The sequence below is a fragment of the Acomys russatus genome, chromosome 20 (assembly GCF_903995435.1).
Source record: "Acomys russatus chromosome 20, mAcoRus1.1, whole genome shotgun sequence".
NCBI lineage: Eukaryota > Metazoa > Chordata > Mammalia > Rodentia > Muridae > Acomys > Acomys russatus.
This window is the reverse complement of record NC_067156.1, coordinates 14,592,880-14,608,418: the sequence shown is the minus strand read 5'-3', so window position 1 is coordinate 14,608,418 and position 15,539 is coordinate 14,592,880. Positions and strand designations below refer to the sequence as shown.

The window sequence follows — 15,539 nt, the reverse complement described above, 5'->3', positions numbered from 1 at the left end:
TACGTAGACATACAATTCTTCTAGAAATAATTTGGTAATGGCTATGAAAATTTTAAATGAGATTATCTGACCTTTTATCCATCTCTAGGACTTATCCTACAGACAGCCTCTCATATGCATGCATGGTATGGACAGGAATATTCACTGGACATTGTTTGTGATCAGAGAAGAGTGGAAATAACCTAATCATTGGCTGACTGGCCAGTTGCATCAAGTTTGTTGCATATGATGGAATGTCATAGTGCAATTTAAATGAAAGGCACATCTTCAGCACGTGTGCCTAAAGACATGGACAGCTTTTCTGAAAGGCCACAGAGAAAGCTGATCATGGTCACATCAAGATTCATATTAAGTTGGCTGAGACACTGGTGTTGGGAGAAAGAAGTCTTTTCAAAAGACATCCTTATGAATTAGTTCATCGGATGGCAATAATTCTAAGAACAGTTGAGTATTTTTTCTAAGAACTGTGAGTATTTAGTGTATTGGATACAAAATGCCTTCATGGGATCCTTCTGTAACCTGTATATCCTGTTGAACTTTCTCCATGAGAACACAAAGAAATGGTCAGGAGAAAGGCAGAGAGAGCACCTTTTATGGGATTCTTAGACTGTGTATAAGTATAGCACAGAACAGTACAGTACAATACAATACAGTACAGTACAATACAAAACAAAACAATGTCCAAGAGTGATTAAATTAGCCCTGATTTGCAGTTCTGAAATCTTGAAAGTACTGCATTTAGTTTTTTCACTGTTTGGTGACAACTCTGGCCCTAACCCAAATCTATGAGTTCATAAAATCTGATTCAGATTTTTGACAATGTATTTTGAAATATATTTGGCTCTAAGAGTTTTGAGAGACTAAACTTAGAACAATATCATTTCTTTATGAGACCTGAGTTAAGTCTTTACTATTCATATCACCATTAACAGAAAGAACCTTCTAAACATGATCCATAATTCACACCAAGGAAGGCTCAGAAGATGACCACTTGTGTTCTTTTGCTGTTCATCGGGAGTTTGGGTAAAAGTCTAACACTATAAACTGGGGTGCTGCTTAGTGCTACAGTGATTCTGTAGCACTGATGATGTGGGGGGTGGGAGGGAATACATATGAATGAGAATGAATACAGAGGGAAAAAATAAAATATCATCACTATCTAAGCAATGCACTTGCCTTTAGGGATCTGAGTGAATCTGAGAAGCTGTGTAACTGTAGATGCTGAATTCTTTTCTTTGTGTCACAGCAGGCACTACACATGGATTTTAAAGCATATTGTCTCTGTCCTTAATGACTACTTTAAAGCCTAACACATCTTCTGTTTTCTAGCATCTTAATTGTTTTGGAAACATATAATGACCATTCAATATAAAATATTTTCTTTTCTATAGAATTGCAATTTCCTACTAATCATGACTTAAGACATAATTTAGCACAGCTGGAAAAGCTATATAACAAGTGAAATTACAGATATTTCATTGTGGTGAGAGGTAAGTACTCCTGGGCAGCTTATATGAAGAACATTATGTGCCAGGCTTCCAAAGGCAGAACACAGTGCAGAAACCAAACCAAGAGGAAGAGATGCTTGCCTCATAAACTCTGCCAGGTTAACACGGTGAGAGATTATCCTGTTTATTAACATGTAGTATATTTAGGGTATACATGGATATGCACTCCTTATGTTTTATGACACACATTAGGACAACCACATTCTATAGCATAAATACTTTATCAATGTTTCATGTAAAAGATAACTTATAAACCAGATAGTAGAGTGCTTCTCTAGTATGCACAAAGCCTAGGTTCAATCTCTGGTTTCACATGAAACTGGATGCAGTGGTACATGACTGAAACCTGAGCCTCTGGGAGATAGGCGTAACAGCAGCAGGGGCTCAAGGTCATCCCCAGCTACCTAGTAAGCATAAGGCTAGCCTGGCTTAAGTGAGGCCCTTTCTCAAAATCAAACAAGATGTTCATTATAATTGCATGCATTAGCTGTAATATATATTTTTATAATCTTAAACACAAATTTAGAAGACATTTTTACACCATACTATAGTTCTTTCTTTCTATCTATCTATCTATCTATCTATCTATCTTTCTATCTATAATATATATAATTATCTATCTATAATATATATATGTAGTAGTGATCTAAAATTCAGATTGATCTCCTAATATGTATATAACATTATATATATATAACATTATATATATGGAATACCATGTTATTCCTTACAAGAGAAGAATACACTTGTATGACAACAAGCAGTCCTATACCACAAGTCTTCCTTGTGTCTTCATTTACTATTAAGAGGATGGCAAGCCAGAACACAACTTAAAAAAACACTATCTCTCTCTCTCCCTCTCTCTCTCTCTCTCTCTCTCTCTCTCTCTCTCTCTCTCTCTCTCTCTCCCCTTGGTGGGGAGGCCTGATGGCACTCAAAGAATGACTAAGCAGGCTACCAAGATGAGACTTGATAGCCTATGACCAAATAGTGGGGGAGGAGGTCCCACTTGTTCTTAGACCTAGGGGAGGGGAATGGGGTGAAAGCAGGAGGAAGGGAGGGGGAACGGGAGGATACAAGTGATGGGATAACAATTGAGTTGTAATCTGAATAAATTAATAAAATTAAAATTAAAAACCCCTATTTAGGGCTGGGGGATATATAGCTCAGTGGGAGAGCATTTGCTTAGCACAAAAGAGGCTGCGAGTTCAGTCACCAGCACAAAAAAGAAAGAAAAGTGAGCAAAGACAGTGCGACAGATGCCCTGACCCTCTCTTAGACTCGACTGTGCAGCTCAGTCTAGCCTCAAGTTCAGTCCTTCTGCCTCAGCCTCTTGAATGCTGGTATTAGAAGCATAAACCTCCGTGTGATTCTGTCACACCACAGTGCTAGTTCTTCAAGAGTGTCCTCATTTCATTTGGGAGTGAATGTTCCTTCCACATGTACATCTCCAGCCACCATGGGTGGCCTTGTGAAGAGGGGAAAGGTGGTTATTCATGTCAAAACAATACTTATTTTCATTTAGTGCACTGAGTCTGAAGATAGTGGCAAGAAAGTATACTCAAGTGTTTTATACTTTTGTAAAGGTTAACCCAATATACACATTAGTAGAATTCCAAAGTTAGAGCTGTTAGGATAATACTAATTCTGTGTTAGCTTTAATCTTAGGCCTCTGACTGAAGGAAACTTTACACACACGCTTTGTTTCATTTAAAAATTTTCACTTAAATAAAATATTCAATATAAATAATATCTAGCTTCTACTCAGCTATAGAACTATCCAGACATTCCTGACCCATACACATTTCTCTTTCTTTCTTCTTACAGCTGCATGATGAGACATTAAAATTTTTCACTCATATCAGCATTGTCTAGGTAAAAATTATCTTGGTCCCACTGTGAGGTTTTTGACCCTCCAACACTTGAGGATTCTGTGTCACTTAAGCATTCACGATCACAGTGCTGAGCTAGCACTGGCAATGGATGCCAGGGGAAGGATGTTTTCTGTTTGACCCATACGGTCCTAATCACCTACATTAGCTGAGGAGAATTCCTTTACTTTCTTTTCCTCCTTAAACTTTTTTTTTGGTTCCAGCAGACGTGAATTTATATGGATACCTCTTAAGGATTAATGGTCCTCTAATCGAAAAGGAATGTGATCCCAGGGTTTACTCTGTATGTACCAACAAGAGCAGAGAAAGCCGAACGCCCATGAAATCTGCAGGCTGTGAATTAAAGTGTTCGGGTTGATATAAAGAACACCATGAAAGTAGTGACAGCATGTTCCATACCTGCCAGGACGTGTCGTCTGTGGCAAAGTCAACTGGTGGCCTACAGCGTGCAACATCTCAGCCAAGGCACTGTTGTTTACCAAGACACTTTCATACACAGGGAGAAGGAAAGGATGAGGCCTGCTGCAGTACAGCATGCAAGTGGAGGAAAGTTCTGGGGAGCTGTGAGCGCTACAACCACCATGCCCCCATCTCTCTCCTCAAGTACCCAGAAGTTCAGGTAGCCACAGCTCAGTGCTAGTTCCACTAGTGAGCCATTCAGGTGTAAGTGTGTGCATTTCACTTGTTAGGATACACTCCCAAAAGGAAACATCACCTCAGTGCTTACCAGAAATGGTTTTTTCTACTACCAGGTCAAAAGCCACAAAACAGAAGCTGGCAGTAGGGTACTGCCAACTGGTCTTTGAGAAACATGACATTTCTTCGCTCCGAGTTTTGGCTGAACCGAATGAAAGGACACTGAGCACTCTTGTCTGAGCTAGCTGGAATGGCATGTCTACTGACCTTTGGTAGGATGGCAACACTTCATTAGAGAACACCAAAGCATCTAAGTGAAAGTCTGCACTGGAACCGTTTCTAGTGAGCACTCTGTTCTGCTACCAATGGGGAAAGTGTCCCAAACTCCATCAATGCCACATGTAGACTGTGGTGAATCTAGAGCGGACTTCTCCCACATGGGAGGGAAGAGATGGTGCCCAGAAAGAAGCAAAGGATTTGTCCTTTCTAATTCTGCCTTTCCACTATGGCTCTTTTAGGTATACCAGTAGCATTGCTCACTCCCAGAAAGGAGTTTCCAAGACAGTTTCCAGCATCGATTCATTAATTTAATTTACAGTATTAAAAAAAGTCTTATGGACAAAGCAATACTTCTATGTTGTATTTATTATATATGGCTTGTATACAATACACAACAATGTATATATGATGGCTGATTTCTACGTACTTCTCAGCTTTAACTGCTGTCTGTGGCTTACAGGTAGCCTATGTGGCAGAAGAGTTTGAAGGACAAGACAGTCTCTTGTGAATAACAGTATCCACTTTCCCTTTGCCCACCCCTCACATGCTTATATCCCAACCAGGATGATCATCGTACAAACATTTAGGATAAGGTTTAGGAATGTATAATTTTACAAGGGATTTCTCAGCAATCATACTTGCAGAAAGGTTTCATAAGTACTAGACAAAGGGAATTCAACCCTTGCAGCATCTTTACAAAAAGCTAGTTTATGAAGATAAAAGTCTATTACCAATAACTCCAATCAGTCCTCAACTGACTCTCTAAACAAATGTCCTCGGCACACAACATTAAATATTAACTATCATATAGCCAATATTATGCCCCTCCAACCATTTAGAAACAAGAGGAGACACTTCATGATGGTAGAATATTTGTTACTAAGAAGATCTTGTTTACAATTTAAAAAATATCTTTTTCTTTCTGTGTAAGTTTTACGGCACACATGTATAGAGAACAACCTTGGTGTTGCCACTAGCTTTCTACTTTGTTTGATATAGCCTACTGGCTACAGGTAGGTTCTCAGGCCCTTCTCTTTATATGGGAAATACTTTTATCAGTGGCGACATTTCCCTATACAAGAAAAATTCTGTTAGTGTAGGTCATTCATGACTGCCTCTAAACTGTCTTTGTAGTGGTACTATTTGTGGCATTTAGTGGAGAGGCCAGTATCACTAGCATATGTTGTTCCAGGGTTCCTGATAATTCTTGCTTCCCAGAGTACAGGAGAAAGCTGAAATGGATGTTTGCATGTTAGATGTGTCCAACATAGTTGTATTTAATCCCCTGCTGCAAGGCCAAGATATAAACATATACTATTTTGGGTATAGTGGTATATGCTTGAAATTCCAGCACTTGAGACATTAAGGCAGGAAGATCACAGGTCCTAAGCCAATCTAGGATACACAGTAAGACCCTAAACCAAAGAAAAACTAAAGAACAAGTAAAGCAAAAACAAACAAGTCAAATGCTCTCCTCAGTGTTGAACCTAACCATCCTCCTAATACTGCATTAGGCTACATCTTGGAATCACACCTTGTTTCTCAGGCTTATGTGCCCTGGGAGGGTCTGTAATGGTAGTTACTCTTTGTGGAGCAGTTAGCATAGAACAGGAGAGTGTGGAGTACTCTACACCCAGTGTCTTGCTTAATCATCATGACATGCCTATAAGGGAGATGTTATTATTCCCATTTTACAGATTAGATGAAATTATTTCTCAAAACTGCAAAGCTAGCACTGAAGCCCAGGCCTATAAACCCAGGTGTTACAGGGCTCTTAGGCATTCTATAATTGCCTTCTGGAGGTTTATGTTTTCATGATTCTAAGGATTACATTATGTAACAATATAAAACAATTTTCTACAAAGGAATTAAAGTGCCTAAAACAGTTCGAGGGAACCAGAAGAAGTTTCTTAACGTTGAAATTAAGGGAATTTGGTGACCTCAAATCATGAGAGGAATTCCAAAACTGCATTTCATGGAGCTAAAAACCATGAAATGATAGAAAGGACTGCAATGTTGAAAATATGTCACTAATTACAGTTTTCAGAGTTCAGCTGACACAAGGAAAGGATAACCCTCGCCTGTTGCTGGATGGACAGAGATGGAATGTCTATGTCATATGGGTCAAGGATAACCTCAGTAATTTTGCAACTACTTGGAATACTGAGTGTAAAATTTAGAAGTGTGTTTGCCTCCTACAGGTGTATTCCCTCTGCGTCCATTTTAGATATTTTTTAAGCTGGACATGGAAGTGCACATTTGAAATCCAAGCACTTCAGAGGTTGATGTAGGAGATGGCAAATTTGAGCCCAGACTGGACTACATAGCAAGAACATGACAACAAGTAAGGACACAAACAAAAATTAAAATAGCTCATTGGCAACAGATCACTGTTATAGAATATTTAGACAGTATAAAAAAGAGTGCAGAATAAAATACTTTTAGATTATGTCTATGCTCTGCAAGTATTTCCTGAAGCCACAGACTGGGAATCTAGGCCACTATATAAACTGTGATAATCTTATAATGCCATGCATTACTCCCATGAAAACAATGTTCTAATAAGGTTCCTCAAGCTGCATTCTCTCCTTTAATATTGCTACTTAGCCTTTTAGCCTCATTTTCTTAACTTACTCCAAGTATACAAAGGTAATCACATTTTCTTTTTGAAATGGGTTTTGTGAAGGCTAATTTCTATTGTCTGTTTTATTTTCTTTTTGCATAAAGAAACACCTAGGCACACCTCTGAGTGTTTCTATAAAAGATATTTTTAGGGAAATTTAACTGAGGTAGGAGATCCTGAATGTGGGTGCCACCAACATGGGATGGGTCTCCGAATGAATCCAAAGGGAAAACAACTTCAGTTGAGCCCCTACATATCTCTGTCTCATGGTCTGCTGAGATGCACACAAGCAGCTTCACGCTCCAGCTACACCCACAGTGAGTCAGAACACACCCCTCCTCCCGTAAGCTGGGTCTTGTCATGTATTTGGTGACAATAATGAGAAAAGGAGGAATTTCTTGTTCTTGCTACGTGGCCCTGTCTGGCCTCACACTTCAAACTCTCCTTCGTTGGCCCATCTGACTGCTCACATCCATGTATGCACCCCTACCCTAGGTATGAATGGGTTTTAGGAGTGAGAATTATTGCACCAACACATCATGATAACAACAACAACAAATGTCCATCAGCTGATGACTGCATAATGAAACTCTGGAACATTTACACAATAGCATTTGACGCACAGTTATGAAAAGTGAAATTGTGAAATTAGAAAGTAAATGGATGGAGCTAGATATGATTATCCTGAGGTAACACAGACCCAATGATAAATATTACATTTTCTTTTGTATGAGGATGGTAGCTTTTAAGATTATGACATGTGTGCTTCATTTAGAATAACCACAGAGGTTAGGTATCTATAGTAAGGGGCTGTTAATCCCAGAAATGCAGGAGAAAGATCACTGACCCAAATCATCATGGCCAAATTGATTAAAGCAAGCTTTTTAATTCATTTACACGAGCTGTCTCCCACTAAAAGTGTTATTCAAGAGATCAGCATTGGACATGCGGAAAACAGGGGCTTTATAGCTCAGGGTTAGGGGATTTGGTGGGAAAAATAGATGGGGTTTAAAGAAGCAGAACATAGCAAGGTGGTCATAACAAGGTAGACGTAAAAACTTTTTGAAGCAAAGGTAGGGTTGCAAGATGGTCCTTACGACTAACAAAGAGGTGATTGCCATTTCCTGGAATAGGTGTACAGAACCATTTGTAGTTAAGGTTACAGGTGGGGCATAGCTCAATCCTTGAGAAACAGAAGTTTAATTATAAACAGGAATGAACATAGTTTGTCTTTATTAGAAGATGGCTTTTGAGCATAAAATGGAGGAAGGCTGGTTCATCAGGACTGTGGGAGGAGGGGATCTTCCAAGGAAGGGGGGATAGAATATAGTGTTATAAAGAGACAAAGGGGAAAGTAGGATAGGAAGATGAAAGGGCAGGGTAGAAGAGGAAGTATGGTGAGGGACAACTACTACTAAAGTCTTTGGAAAAGCCATATAGGAATCTACTACTATAGAACACACACATACACACACACACACACACACACACACACACACACGAAAGTAGTTTAGATGGATATACCATACAGGGGAGACAATGTTCCAACTAGACATCTTATACCACCAAGTAAAAGTTTTTGGGCCAGGAACAGGTTACATCTTGTTGAGTCACTGGCCAAAGGAGTTCAACAGAGCCACTTCCATAAAATAAATAAATAAATAAATAAACAAACAAATAAGACAGGGGCCAGGGTATTAACAAGGCTATTGGTTAACAAGGCTGCACAACCTGCTTGTAAGACATACCTGCTGAAAACATCATTTACTTATTTATGACACTGAACATGGAGAAATCTAGATGGCACTTAAAGCTACTCCCTACAAGATACAATAGTGCTATAATAGTGGCACAAAGTTATGGCAATAACCAACCACTTTATAATTGAATTTAAGGCCCACTCCATGAGATAGAACTCATACCTGATGCTGCTAAGGTGACCAGCAGCTTAAGACTAGATGGGTCATAGGCTCTAGGGGAAAGCCTACTATTATTTTGCTAAAGGAACACATCAATAAAGTGACTCTTAATGACATATTGCTATACCCATAGATAAGTATATCAGAGAAGCTTATTTTCTTTTACAGTACATAGTAATTAACACAGAGACCCATAACTGGACAACGTGCCAAGAGTGAGAGACTTTAGAGTAATCAGTCCTAAACAGAATGTCTATCACCCCCTCCCCTCAAAGCTCAGTGATCTATGTAGAAGAACTATGTGGAGAGATGTAAGAGCCAGAGGTGGTGGATGACTTCAAGGAAACAGCATTTTCACATACAACAGGACCGATGCACATAGGAACTACTAACCTGGAACAGCATATGCAAGATCCACACAGTTTCAAACCAGAAAAAAAAATGCCAGCACTGGGAGAGTGACATTGACACAAGTCTCACCCCTAACTCAGAAGTTATTGACAATTGATATAGGCTGGGAAAGGGAAAGCCTGTTTTCTCCAATGGCATGTCACTGGCAAACCACACTGCAGAGCTGGCCTCAGGCACAGCAGTAGCTGGCCAACACCAAATAGACTCTGTGTTTGCTTGTTTGTTTGAGCGAGGTTTTGTTTCAGTACTTTTTATCTTATTAGTTGTTGGTTTGCTTTGATTTTTGTTTTTGTAAAGAGAGGGAGGGAAGAAGGCCGAGAACATGAGAATGACCAAGAAGTTGGGGAGGAAAGATCTGGGAAGAACTGAAGAAGTGGGAAATACGATCAAAATATATAGTATAAAAAATTAAATTTAAAAAGAAAAATCTGCCGGGTGATGGTGGTGCACACCTTTAATTCCAGCACTTGGGAGGCAGAGGCAGGCAGATCTCTGTGAGTTTGAGGCCAGCCTGGACTACAGAGCAAGTTCCAGGACAGCCAGAGCTGTTACACAGAGAAACCCTGTCTTGAAAAACCAAATCAAACAAAACCAAACCCAAACCAAACCAAACCAAACTAAAACCAAATCAAACAAAAACAAAAAATCCAGTATCTTTTTATAATTTTATCAAACACATAAAACTTGCCATGCATTGAACTCTTTTGAGGATAATGCAGCTGTTGGCAGGGAATCTAGGTCACCACTCAACAAAGAAGCCCTCTGAATGAACAGACTTCACACATTCCTGCTAAACATGGAGAAAAGCATTTATAACCTAACCTTTACTCTTATAGTCAACATACTCTGTACAGATTCAACCTTTTATTGTCATCAATTCATGCACATTATCCTGGTAACTTTTGTTTACTTTATTACAACATATGATGGCAACAGAGCCAATGCAATGTGAGGTGTGTCACATATAAACTGCTACTCTGAAGGCAGATAAAATTACAAATGCAAATGAGTTCTTGGCCTCATGGCTCACATTTTAGGAAAGTGATTTTTAAAAGTCTGGAAAGAAATATTTTATAATATTTTGGAATTGAGTAGTTTAAAATCTTTATAATAATATGTATTTTTATGAACACACAAGTGAACATCTCTCTTTTCTCTCTCTGCCCCCGATCCCCTTGGCTTATGCTCATGGATTGAGATGTAAGCCCTCAGCGATTGCTCCAGCCCCATGTCTGCCTGCCTCCTGCCAAGCTTTCCACCACAATGGCCATGAACTCTAAACCTCTGAAATTGTGAGACCCAGATTAAATGCTTTCTCCTATAATTATTATAGCAATTGAAAAGTAACTCAGATATCTTCAATTTGATGCTATCCACAGCCAAAGTCCAAAATACTAGCAGTTGTTCTAGAACTCTGAAGACTACGTCATCATATCTGGAGCCAAAAACAACTGAAATTTTCATGTGAAGTAACTTAAGAAAAAATAAAAGCAGTATTCAACCTGTGGGTTATGACCCCTTTGGGGAGGGGTGTCAAGGGACACTTTATAGGGGGTCACATATCAGACATTCTGAATATCAGAAATTTAAATTATGATTTAGAATAGAAGCAAAATTACAGTTATGAAGTAGCAATGAAAATAGTTTTATGGTTGAAGGGTTACAACATGAGGAACTGCATCATTAGGATGGTTGAGAACCACTGGTCTAAAAGATGAAGAGATTTATTTCAGCATGGACTTGGCAGAGTGTGATCGCAGGTTACCCCCCCCCCCGCCCCAGATTTGTAGCTAGCCTGTGCAAATGCCTGTGAGCAAAGCAAAGCAAGCAGCACACTTGAGAGCAAAATGTTCAGAACACATTAAGCATGTAGACTGGCGGCAAATGGCCAAGATTTAAAAAAAAAAAATTAAGTAATTTTAAGTTTCTAGTATACTATTAAGCTTTCCCAAAGACTCAAATATGTGCCCAACCCCCACCGTAGGCTTAACAAGTTTCATAAAATCCATATTGTATATCTCAAAAAGAACAAACCAAACCAAAAATCTTCCATGTTGTAGTTTAAAAAGAAAATCCAAATCTTTCTGAAAATAAATAAACAAAAAATAAAAATGAGATAAAGAGACAAACAGTACTTTCTAGAAACAGATACAACTGCTTTAGTTGCATGCATTTCCTGGCTGGGCATGACACATAGGGATGGCCTGCCTCTCTTTACATGCCACAGGAAAGCAAGTATGCAAGAGCAAGTGCACTAACACTGAATGAGTCGCGGAGGAGCCGAGAAGGGGCTCAGTGACCTTGCAGTCAGGGATTGTGGGTTTAACCCTGCAGCCATGGGCCTGGAATTAGTCTCTGTTCATCAGTGTGGAACAATCATCATTGTGTTGTCATAGGACTGAGAAACAGAAACTACATCAGTATTTCAAAAAATGACATTTCTGCTGTAATGAAGAATCACAGAAGGCACTTCCTTCATTTTAATATGAAATGCATCATGTCACATGAAGGGGCACACAGCTGTACAATACCTTATCTCCTAGTACGGTCTGAGATAAAAGGCTTGAAATCCAAAGCTATGTCAATACAAGTATCTGCTTAATGCAAGTATACTTTTTATTAAATTGGCATATATCAAGTACAACCAGAAAGGTTGTTTGCAGTGAAGAAATATATAATTTTGTACCTCAGTGGGGACACCAATCACAGCTACACTGGTTAAAAAACACAACTTCTTTGGCCTTGGTGGTTGGAAACTTCCTTTACTTTTTATTGTAGGCAGTGGACATACCTAGTTTGGGAAGGCACAAAAGTGTATATCTGTACTATATAAAAAAAGTAGCATTTGTGCTCCTAACAACTCATTTGAGAAGCAAAGGGTAACTTGCCCATCTCTGGCTTCATGGTGGATAAAAGAACCAAGTGACTCAGAGCCACCCCAGCTGTCTTCCTGACATGGTGCTTACAATGAGAAGGAGAGAGCTTCTCCAGTCATCTCTCTAGGCAGTCTAATCAATGCAGGATTACCTGTTCTTACTGAGCAGAAGTGAACAGTTATTTTGTTTAGTCCCACAGTCCTCTTGGGCCAAGAGAAGCACTGGCTTTACTATCCCTAACAGCTTAGGGTGCACAACTAATACTGGAGTCACAGGTAAAACGGAGAGATAAGAATGCCATGGCTCCCAACTGGGAAGGCTATAATGTTTTTTCCCTTGTGCTGTAAATTACATATTTATTTTGTTAGCATGTGATAGATGAATATTTCTACATGCAAAGTTGTCCAGCTAAAATCAAGATAAGTGATATTAATGTCCTATGGTCAGTGTTATTGAACCTCAAGAGCAATAAATTTTATGAGTTGATAAATATTACATTTGCAACATAGTTAACATTCCTTTACTGTCTCAAGCACTTATTACACATTGTAACCACAAGTCTACAATACATTATTCATATTTGGGGTGTCACCAAGTGATGGATTGCTATAGGAAAGGCTGTCCTTTAAATAAATCAACAAATAAAAATGCAAATGTTAACATTTTCAGCCACAAATTTTTCCCATCTTGAATGGGGAATGAAAAATTCACATTATATTGACAGCCAGCAGAAAGAACAATTAAAAACCTATACCATGAATGCGAAAGATGACTCTGCCATGACCATTTTCTTTGCCTGTACACGGAATGATATGGGACAGTTTTAGGTGTTTTTCAAGAGCAAAGGAAGAATGTATCCCCCAGCACTGAGCCATGCCATCATCTTTTGCAAGCCTTTTGTAAACCTTAAACATTTCTGAAATTTAGGGTGAGTACTGATTGAAATCTAGTCTCCTCTTCAAAGATTTGTAGGAGGAAGAACCAGAGTTTTCATACTAAAAAGAAGCCTACACAAAATGACTAGTGTACACTTTGAAATGAGAATGACTCAATACTCTGGGTTCAGGATGGAGAAGCATCTCTGTGCTGTCCTGGTAGCTGATTTTCATATTATTGCATCATTCTCAACTCTGCACTTTGTATAAAACACTGATGATACGCTATTGTGAACTCCTCTAAAGATAGGATCCGGTGTGCTACATATGCTTTTAGTCAGCCAAACGCTTACTATTTAAAAAGCTCCTGGAAATCTATATTTAGCTGATCAGCAGTAGTAAGGGCCAGCACATGAATAATCCTTTTCTTAAGATCTGTAAATCTGAGTATGTGCTGCAGATTTAACCGGGGCTTATAACACTCTACCACACTGATATAGTCCATTCAGAAAATTTATGCTGAGAATATTTTACAAAGCCCTTACAGAGAAAACACTTTACTCCTTTTTCATGCCCCATTTTTAAGCTGAAACTCAACATCCAAAGCTATATTAATGTATTGCTAAAGATCTCATTTTAGTGCTAAGGTATAGCTCGGTGGTGAAGTGCTTGCATACCATGTGTGAAACCCTGGCTTTGAGCCCTATCACCAACCAACCAACCAACCAACAATAAATGCCATTTAAATACTAATAGAAAATTCACTGAGATTGAAATTGATAGCATTAGCCATTTCAATTCAGTAAACCAATCCCTATGGGTCGCATGGGAAGCTTCTGAGCACAAGTTTCCAACCACATTGTGAAGTGGTACAAAATCGAGGGAGTTCTGTCCACTTTACGGAACCACAACTCATTTGTTTCTTGGCAAATTCCAACAATGATAGTATTAAAAGCAAGAGAGAGGGTCAGTGGAGAGAGATGGGCCAGCTAACTAATTATTTTGATTATGTCACCTTCTGACAATGTTGGCCATTAAACTAATGGCTTTGGAGTTTGAAATGCTGGCCCTACCTTTTATTGGCTAAGGGACTTAGATAACCTTCTCAACTTCTCTGAGTCACAGTTTCCCAATTTTAAAATGGATTGAGGGTAGTGCTATCTCCATAGCTATGAGGCCTAATCAAGGAGCTTGGGACAGTTCTGGATGCACAGCAATAACAGCCAGTGAGCGGCCTGATGTAGCGTCATCTGCATCAGTCACTTCCCAGGCCCTTTGTAGTGTTGACCTTTCTGCCTCCAGAATTAAAGGCACGCCAAGAGCCACAGTTAGAACACGCACTACTTCTCAGAATGCATAGGATTGTCTTCTGTGGCATAGTACTTATATGAGATCAGAATGAAAGCTGGTTCTAGGGGAGGAAGAGTTAAAGCTCTTTCCTTTCTTAAACAACCATAAACAAAGGAATATGTTTTATAGTATATTTCTGAAAACACCAGCCTTGAGATCAACAATTTAGGCAATTAAACTATAAATTAAACCTTAAAAATCTATATTCATGTGTTAAGATGTGAGGTATTTAGGTGCACCAAACCAACCTTACCCTCGAGGAAGCATAAACAAAGTCTTTTTGAAACAGATGCTTCTATATATTGAGTCTTAAGTTTATAATATGGGAGTTCCTACATTAATATAGGAAGTTTTAAGTAATATATTTATTTCTCTAACTCCAGAAATGGCTGATCATACAATTAGCCCTTCTAAAGTTTCTGGTATAAGTGGACATCAAGAAACCTTTAGCACATAATCCACTGGGATTTTCAGAATTTAGTCACTTAATGTTGTAGACTAAATACTGTGCCATCCATGATCAGCTGAGAAGGACCCACTGCTAAGCAGAGTTTCTGTGGACAGGATGCTTTGGTTTCTATGGAGATCCTTCCCAACTGTCATGATCCTTTCAGAAAAGTGTGACTATAGAGAAAAGAACTCTGCAATGAATTTGTTGAATCTACAGCTTCATAATAAGTGTCTGTTGAGTAAGATCACTAAAACTGTCACGGTTTCTTCTGTCTTATGAACACTCCTATGGCGAATCATAAGTCAAAGGGTCTCATAGGCTCACCTTGAGGTATTGTGTTGGGATAATGATGAGGCTGGGGTCATAGGGGCCTTAGGGCTTCTTGTTGACATAGGAGATGTGGATGCATCTTTTCTAACTCCTGTCGCTGTCTCTGTATAAACAACAAAGGGAATAATTTGAGTATTCAATGAAGGAAAAGAAAAGTTCACTTCAAGTAACAAAGTAGACCGTTTGGGGCATCACAAAGTGTCAAAGACAGACTGCTGCTTTTCCCCCTGAAATAGAACAATGACAGATGGAAAATTCCTTATGTTGGTTTTTTTTTTTAAATAAATATCAGTGATTCACACTGCCTTACTTAAAAAACAAACAAAATCCACCCATCTGTGCAATAACAGACTAATTTATTTTGTTTTCAGACATATTTGCCTGTCATA

The 15,539-nt window shown here is 38.9% G+C and overlaps 1 protein-coding gene across 2 annotated transcripts in view; it reads right to left on the bottom strand.

The window, feature by feature from the left end:
- Positions 1-15,539, bottom strand: part of Kiaa1328 (KIAA1328 ortholog) — a 244,380-nt gene that overhangs the window by 17,948 nt on the left and 210,893 nt on the right. For both annotated transcript variants that reach the window (XM_051163627.1, XM_051163626.1), the window contains one exon: positions 15,145-15,253. In XM_051163627.1, coding sequence (XP_051019584.1) covers positions 15,145-15,253 — 109 coding nt within the window. The remainder of the gene's footprint in view (positions 1-15,144; positions 15,254-15,539) is intronic.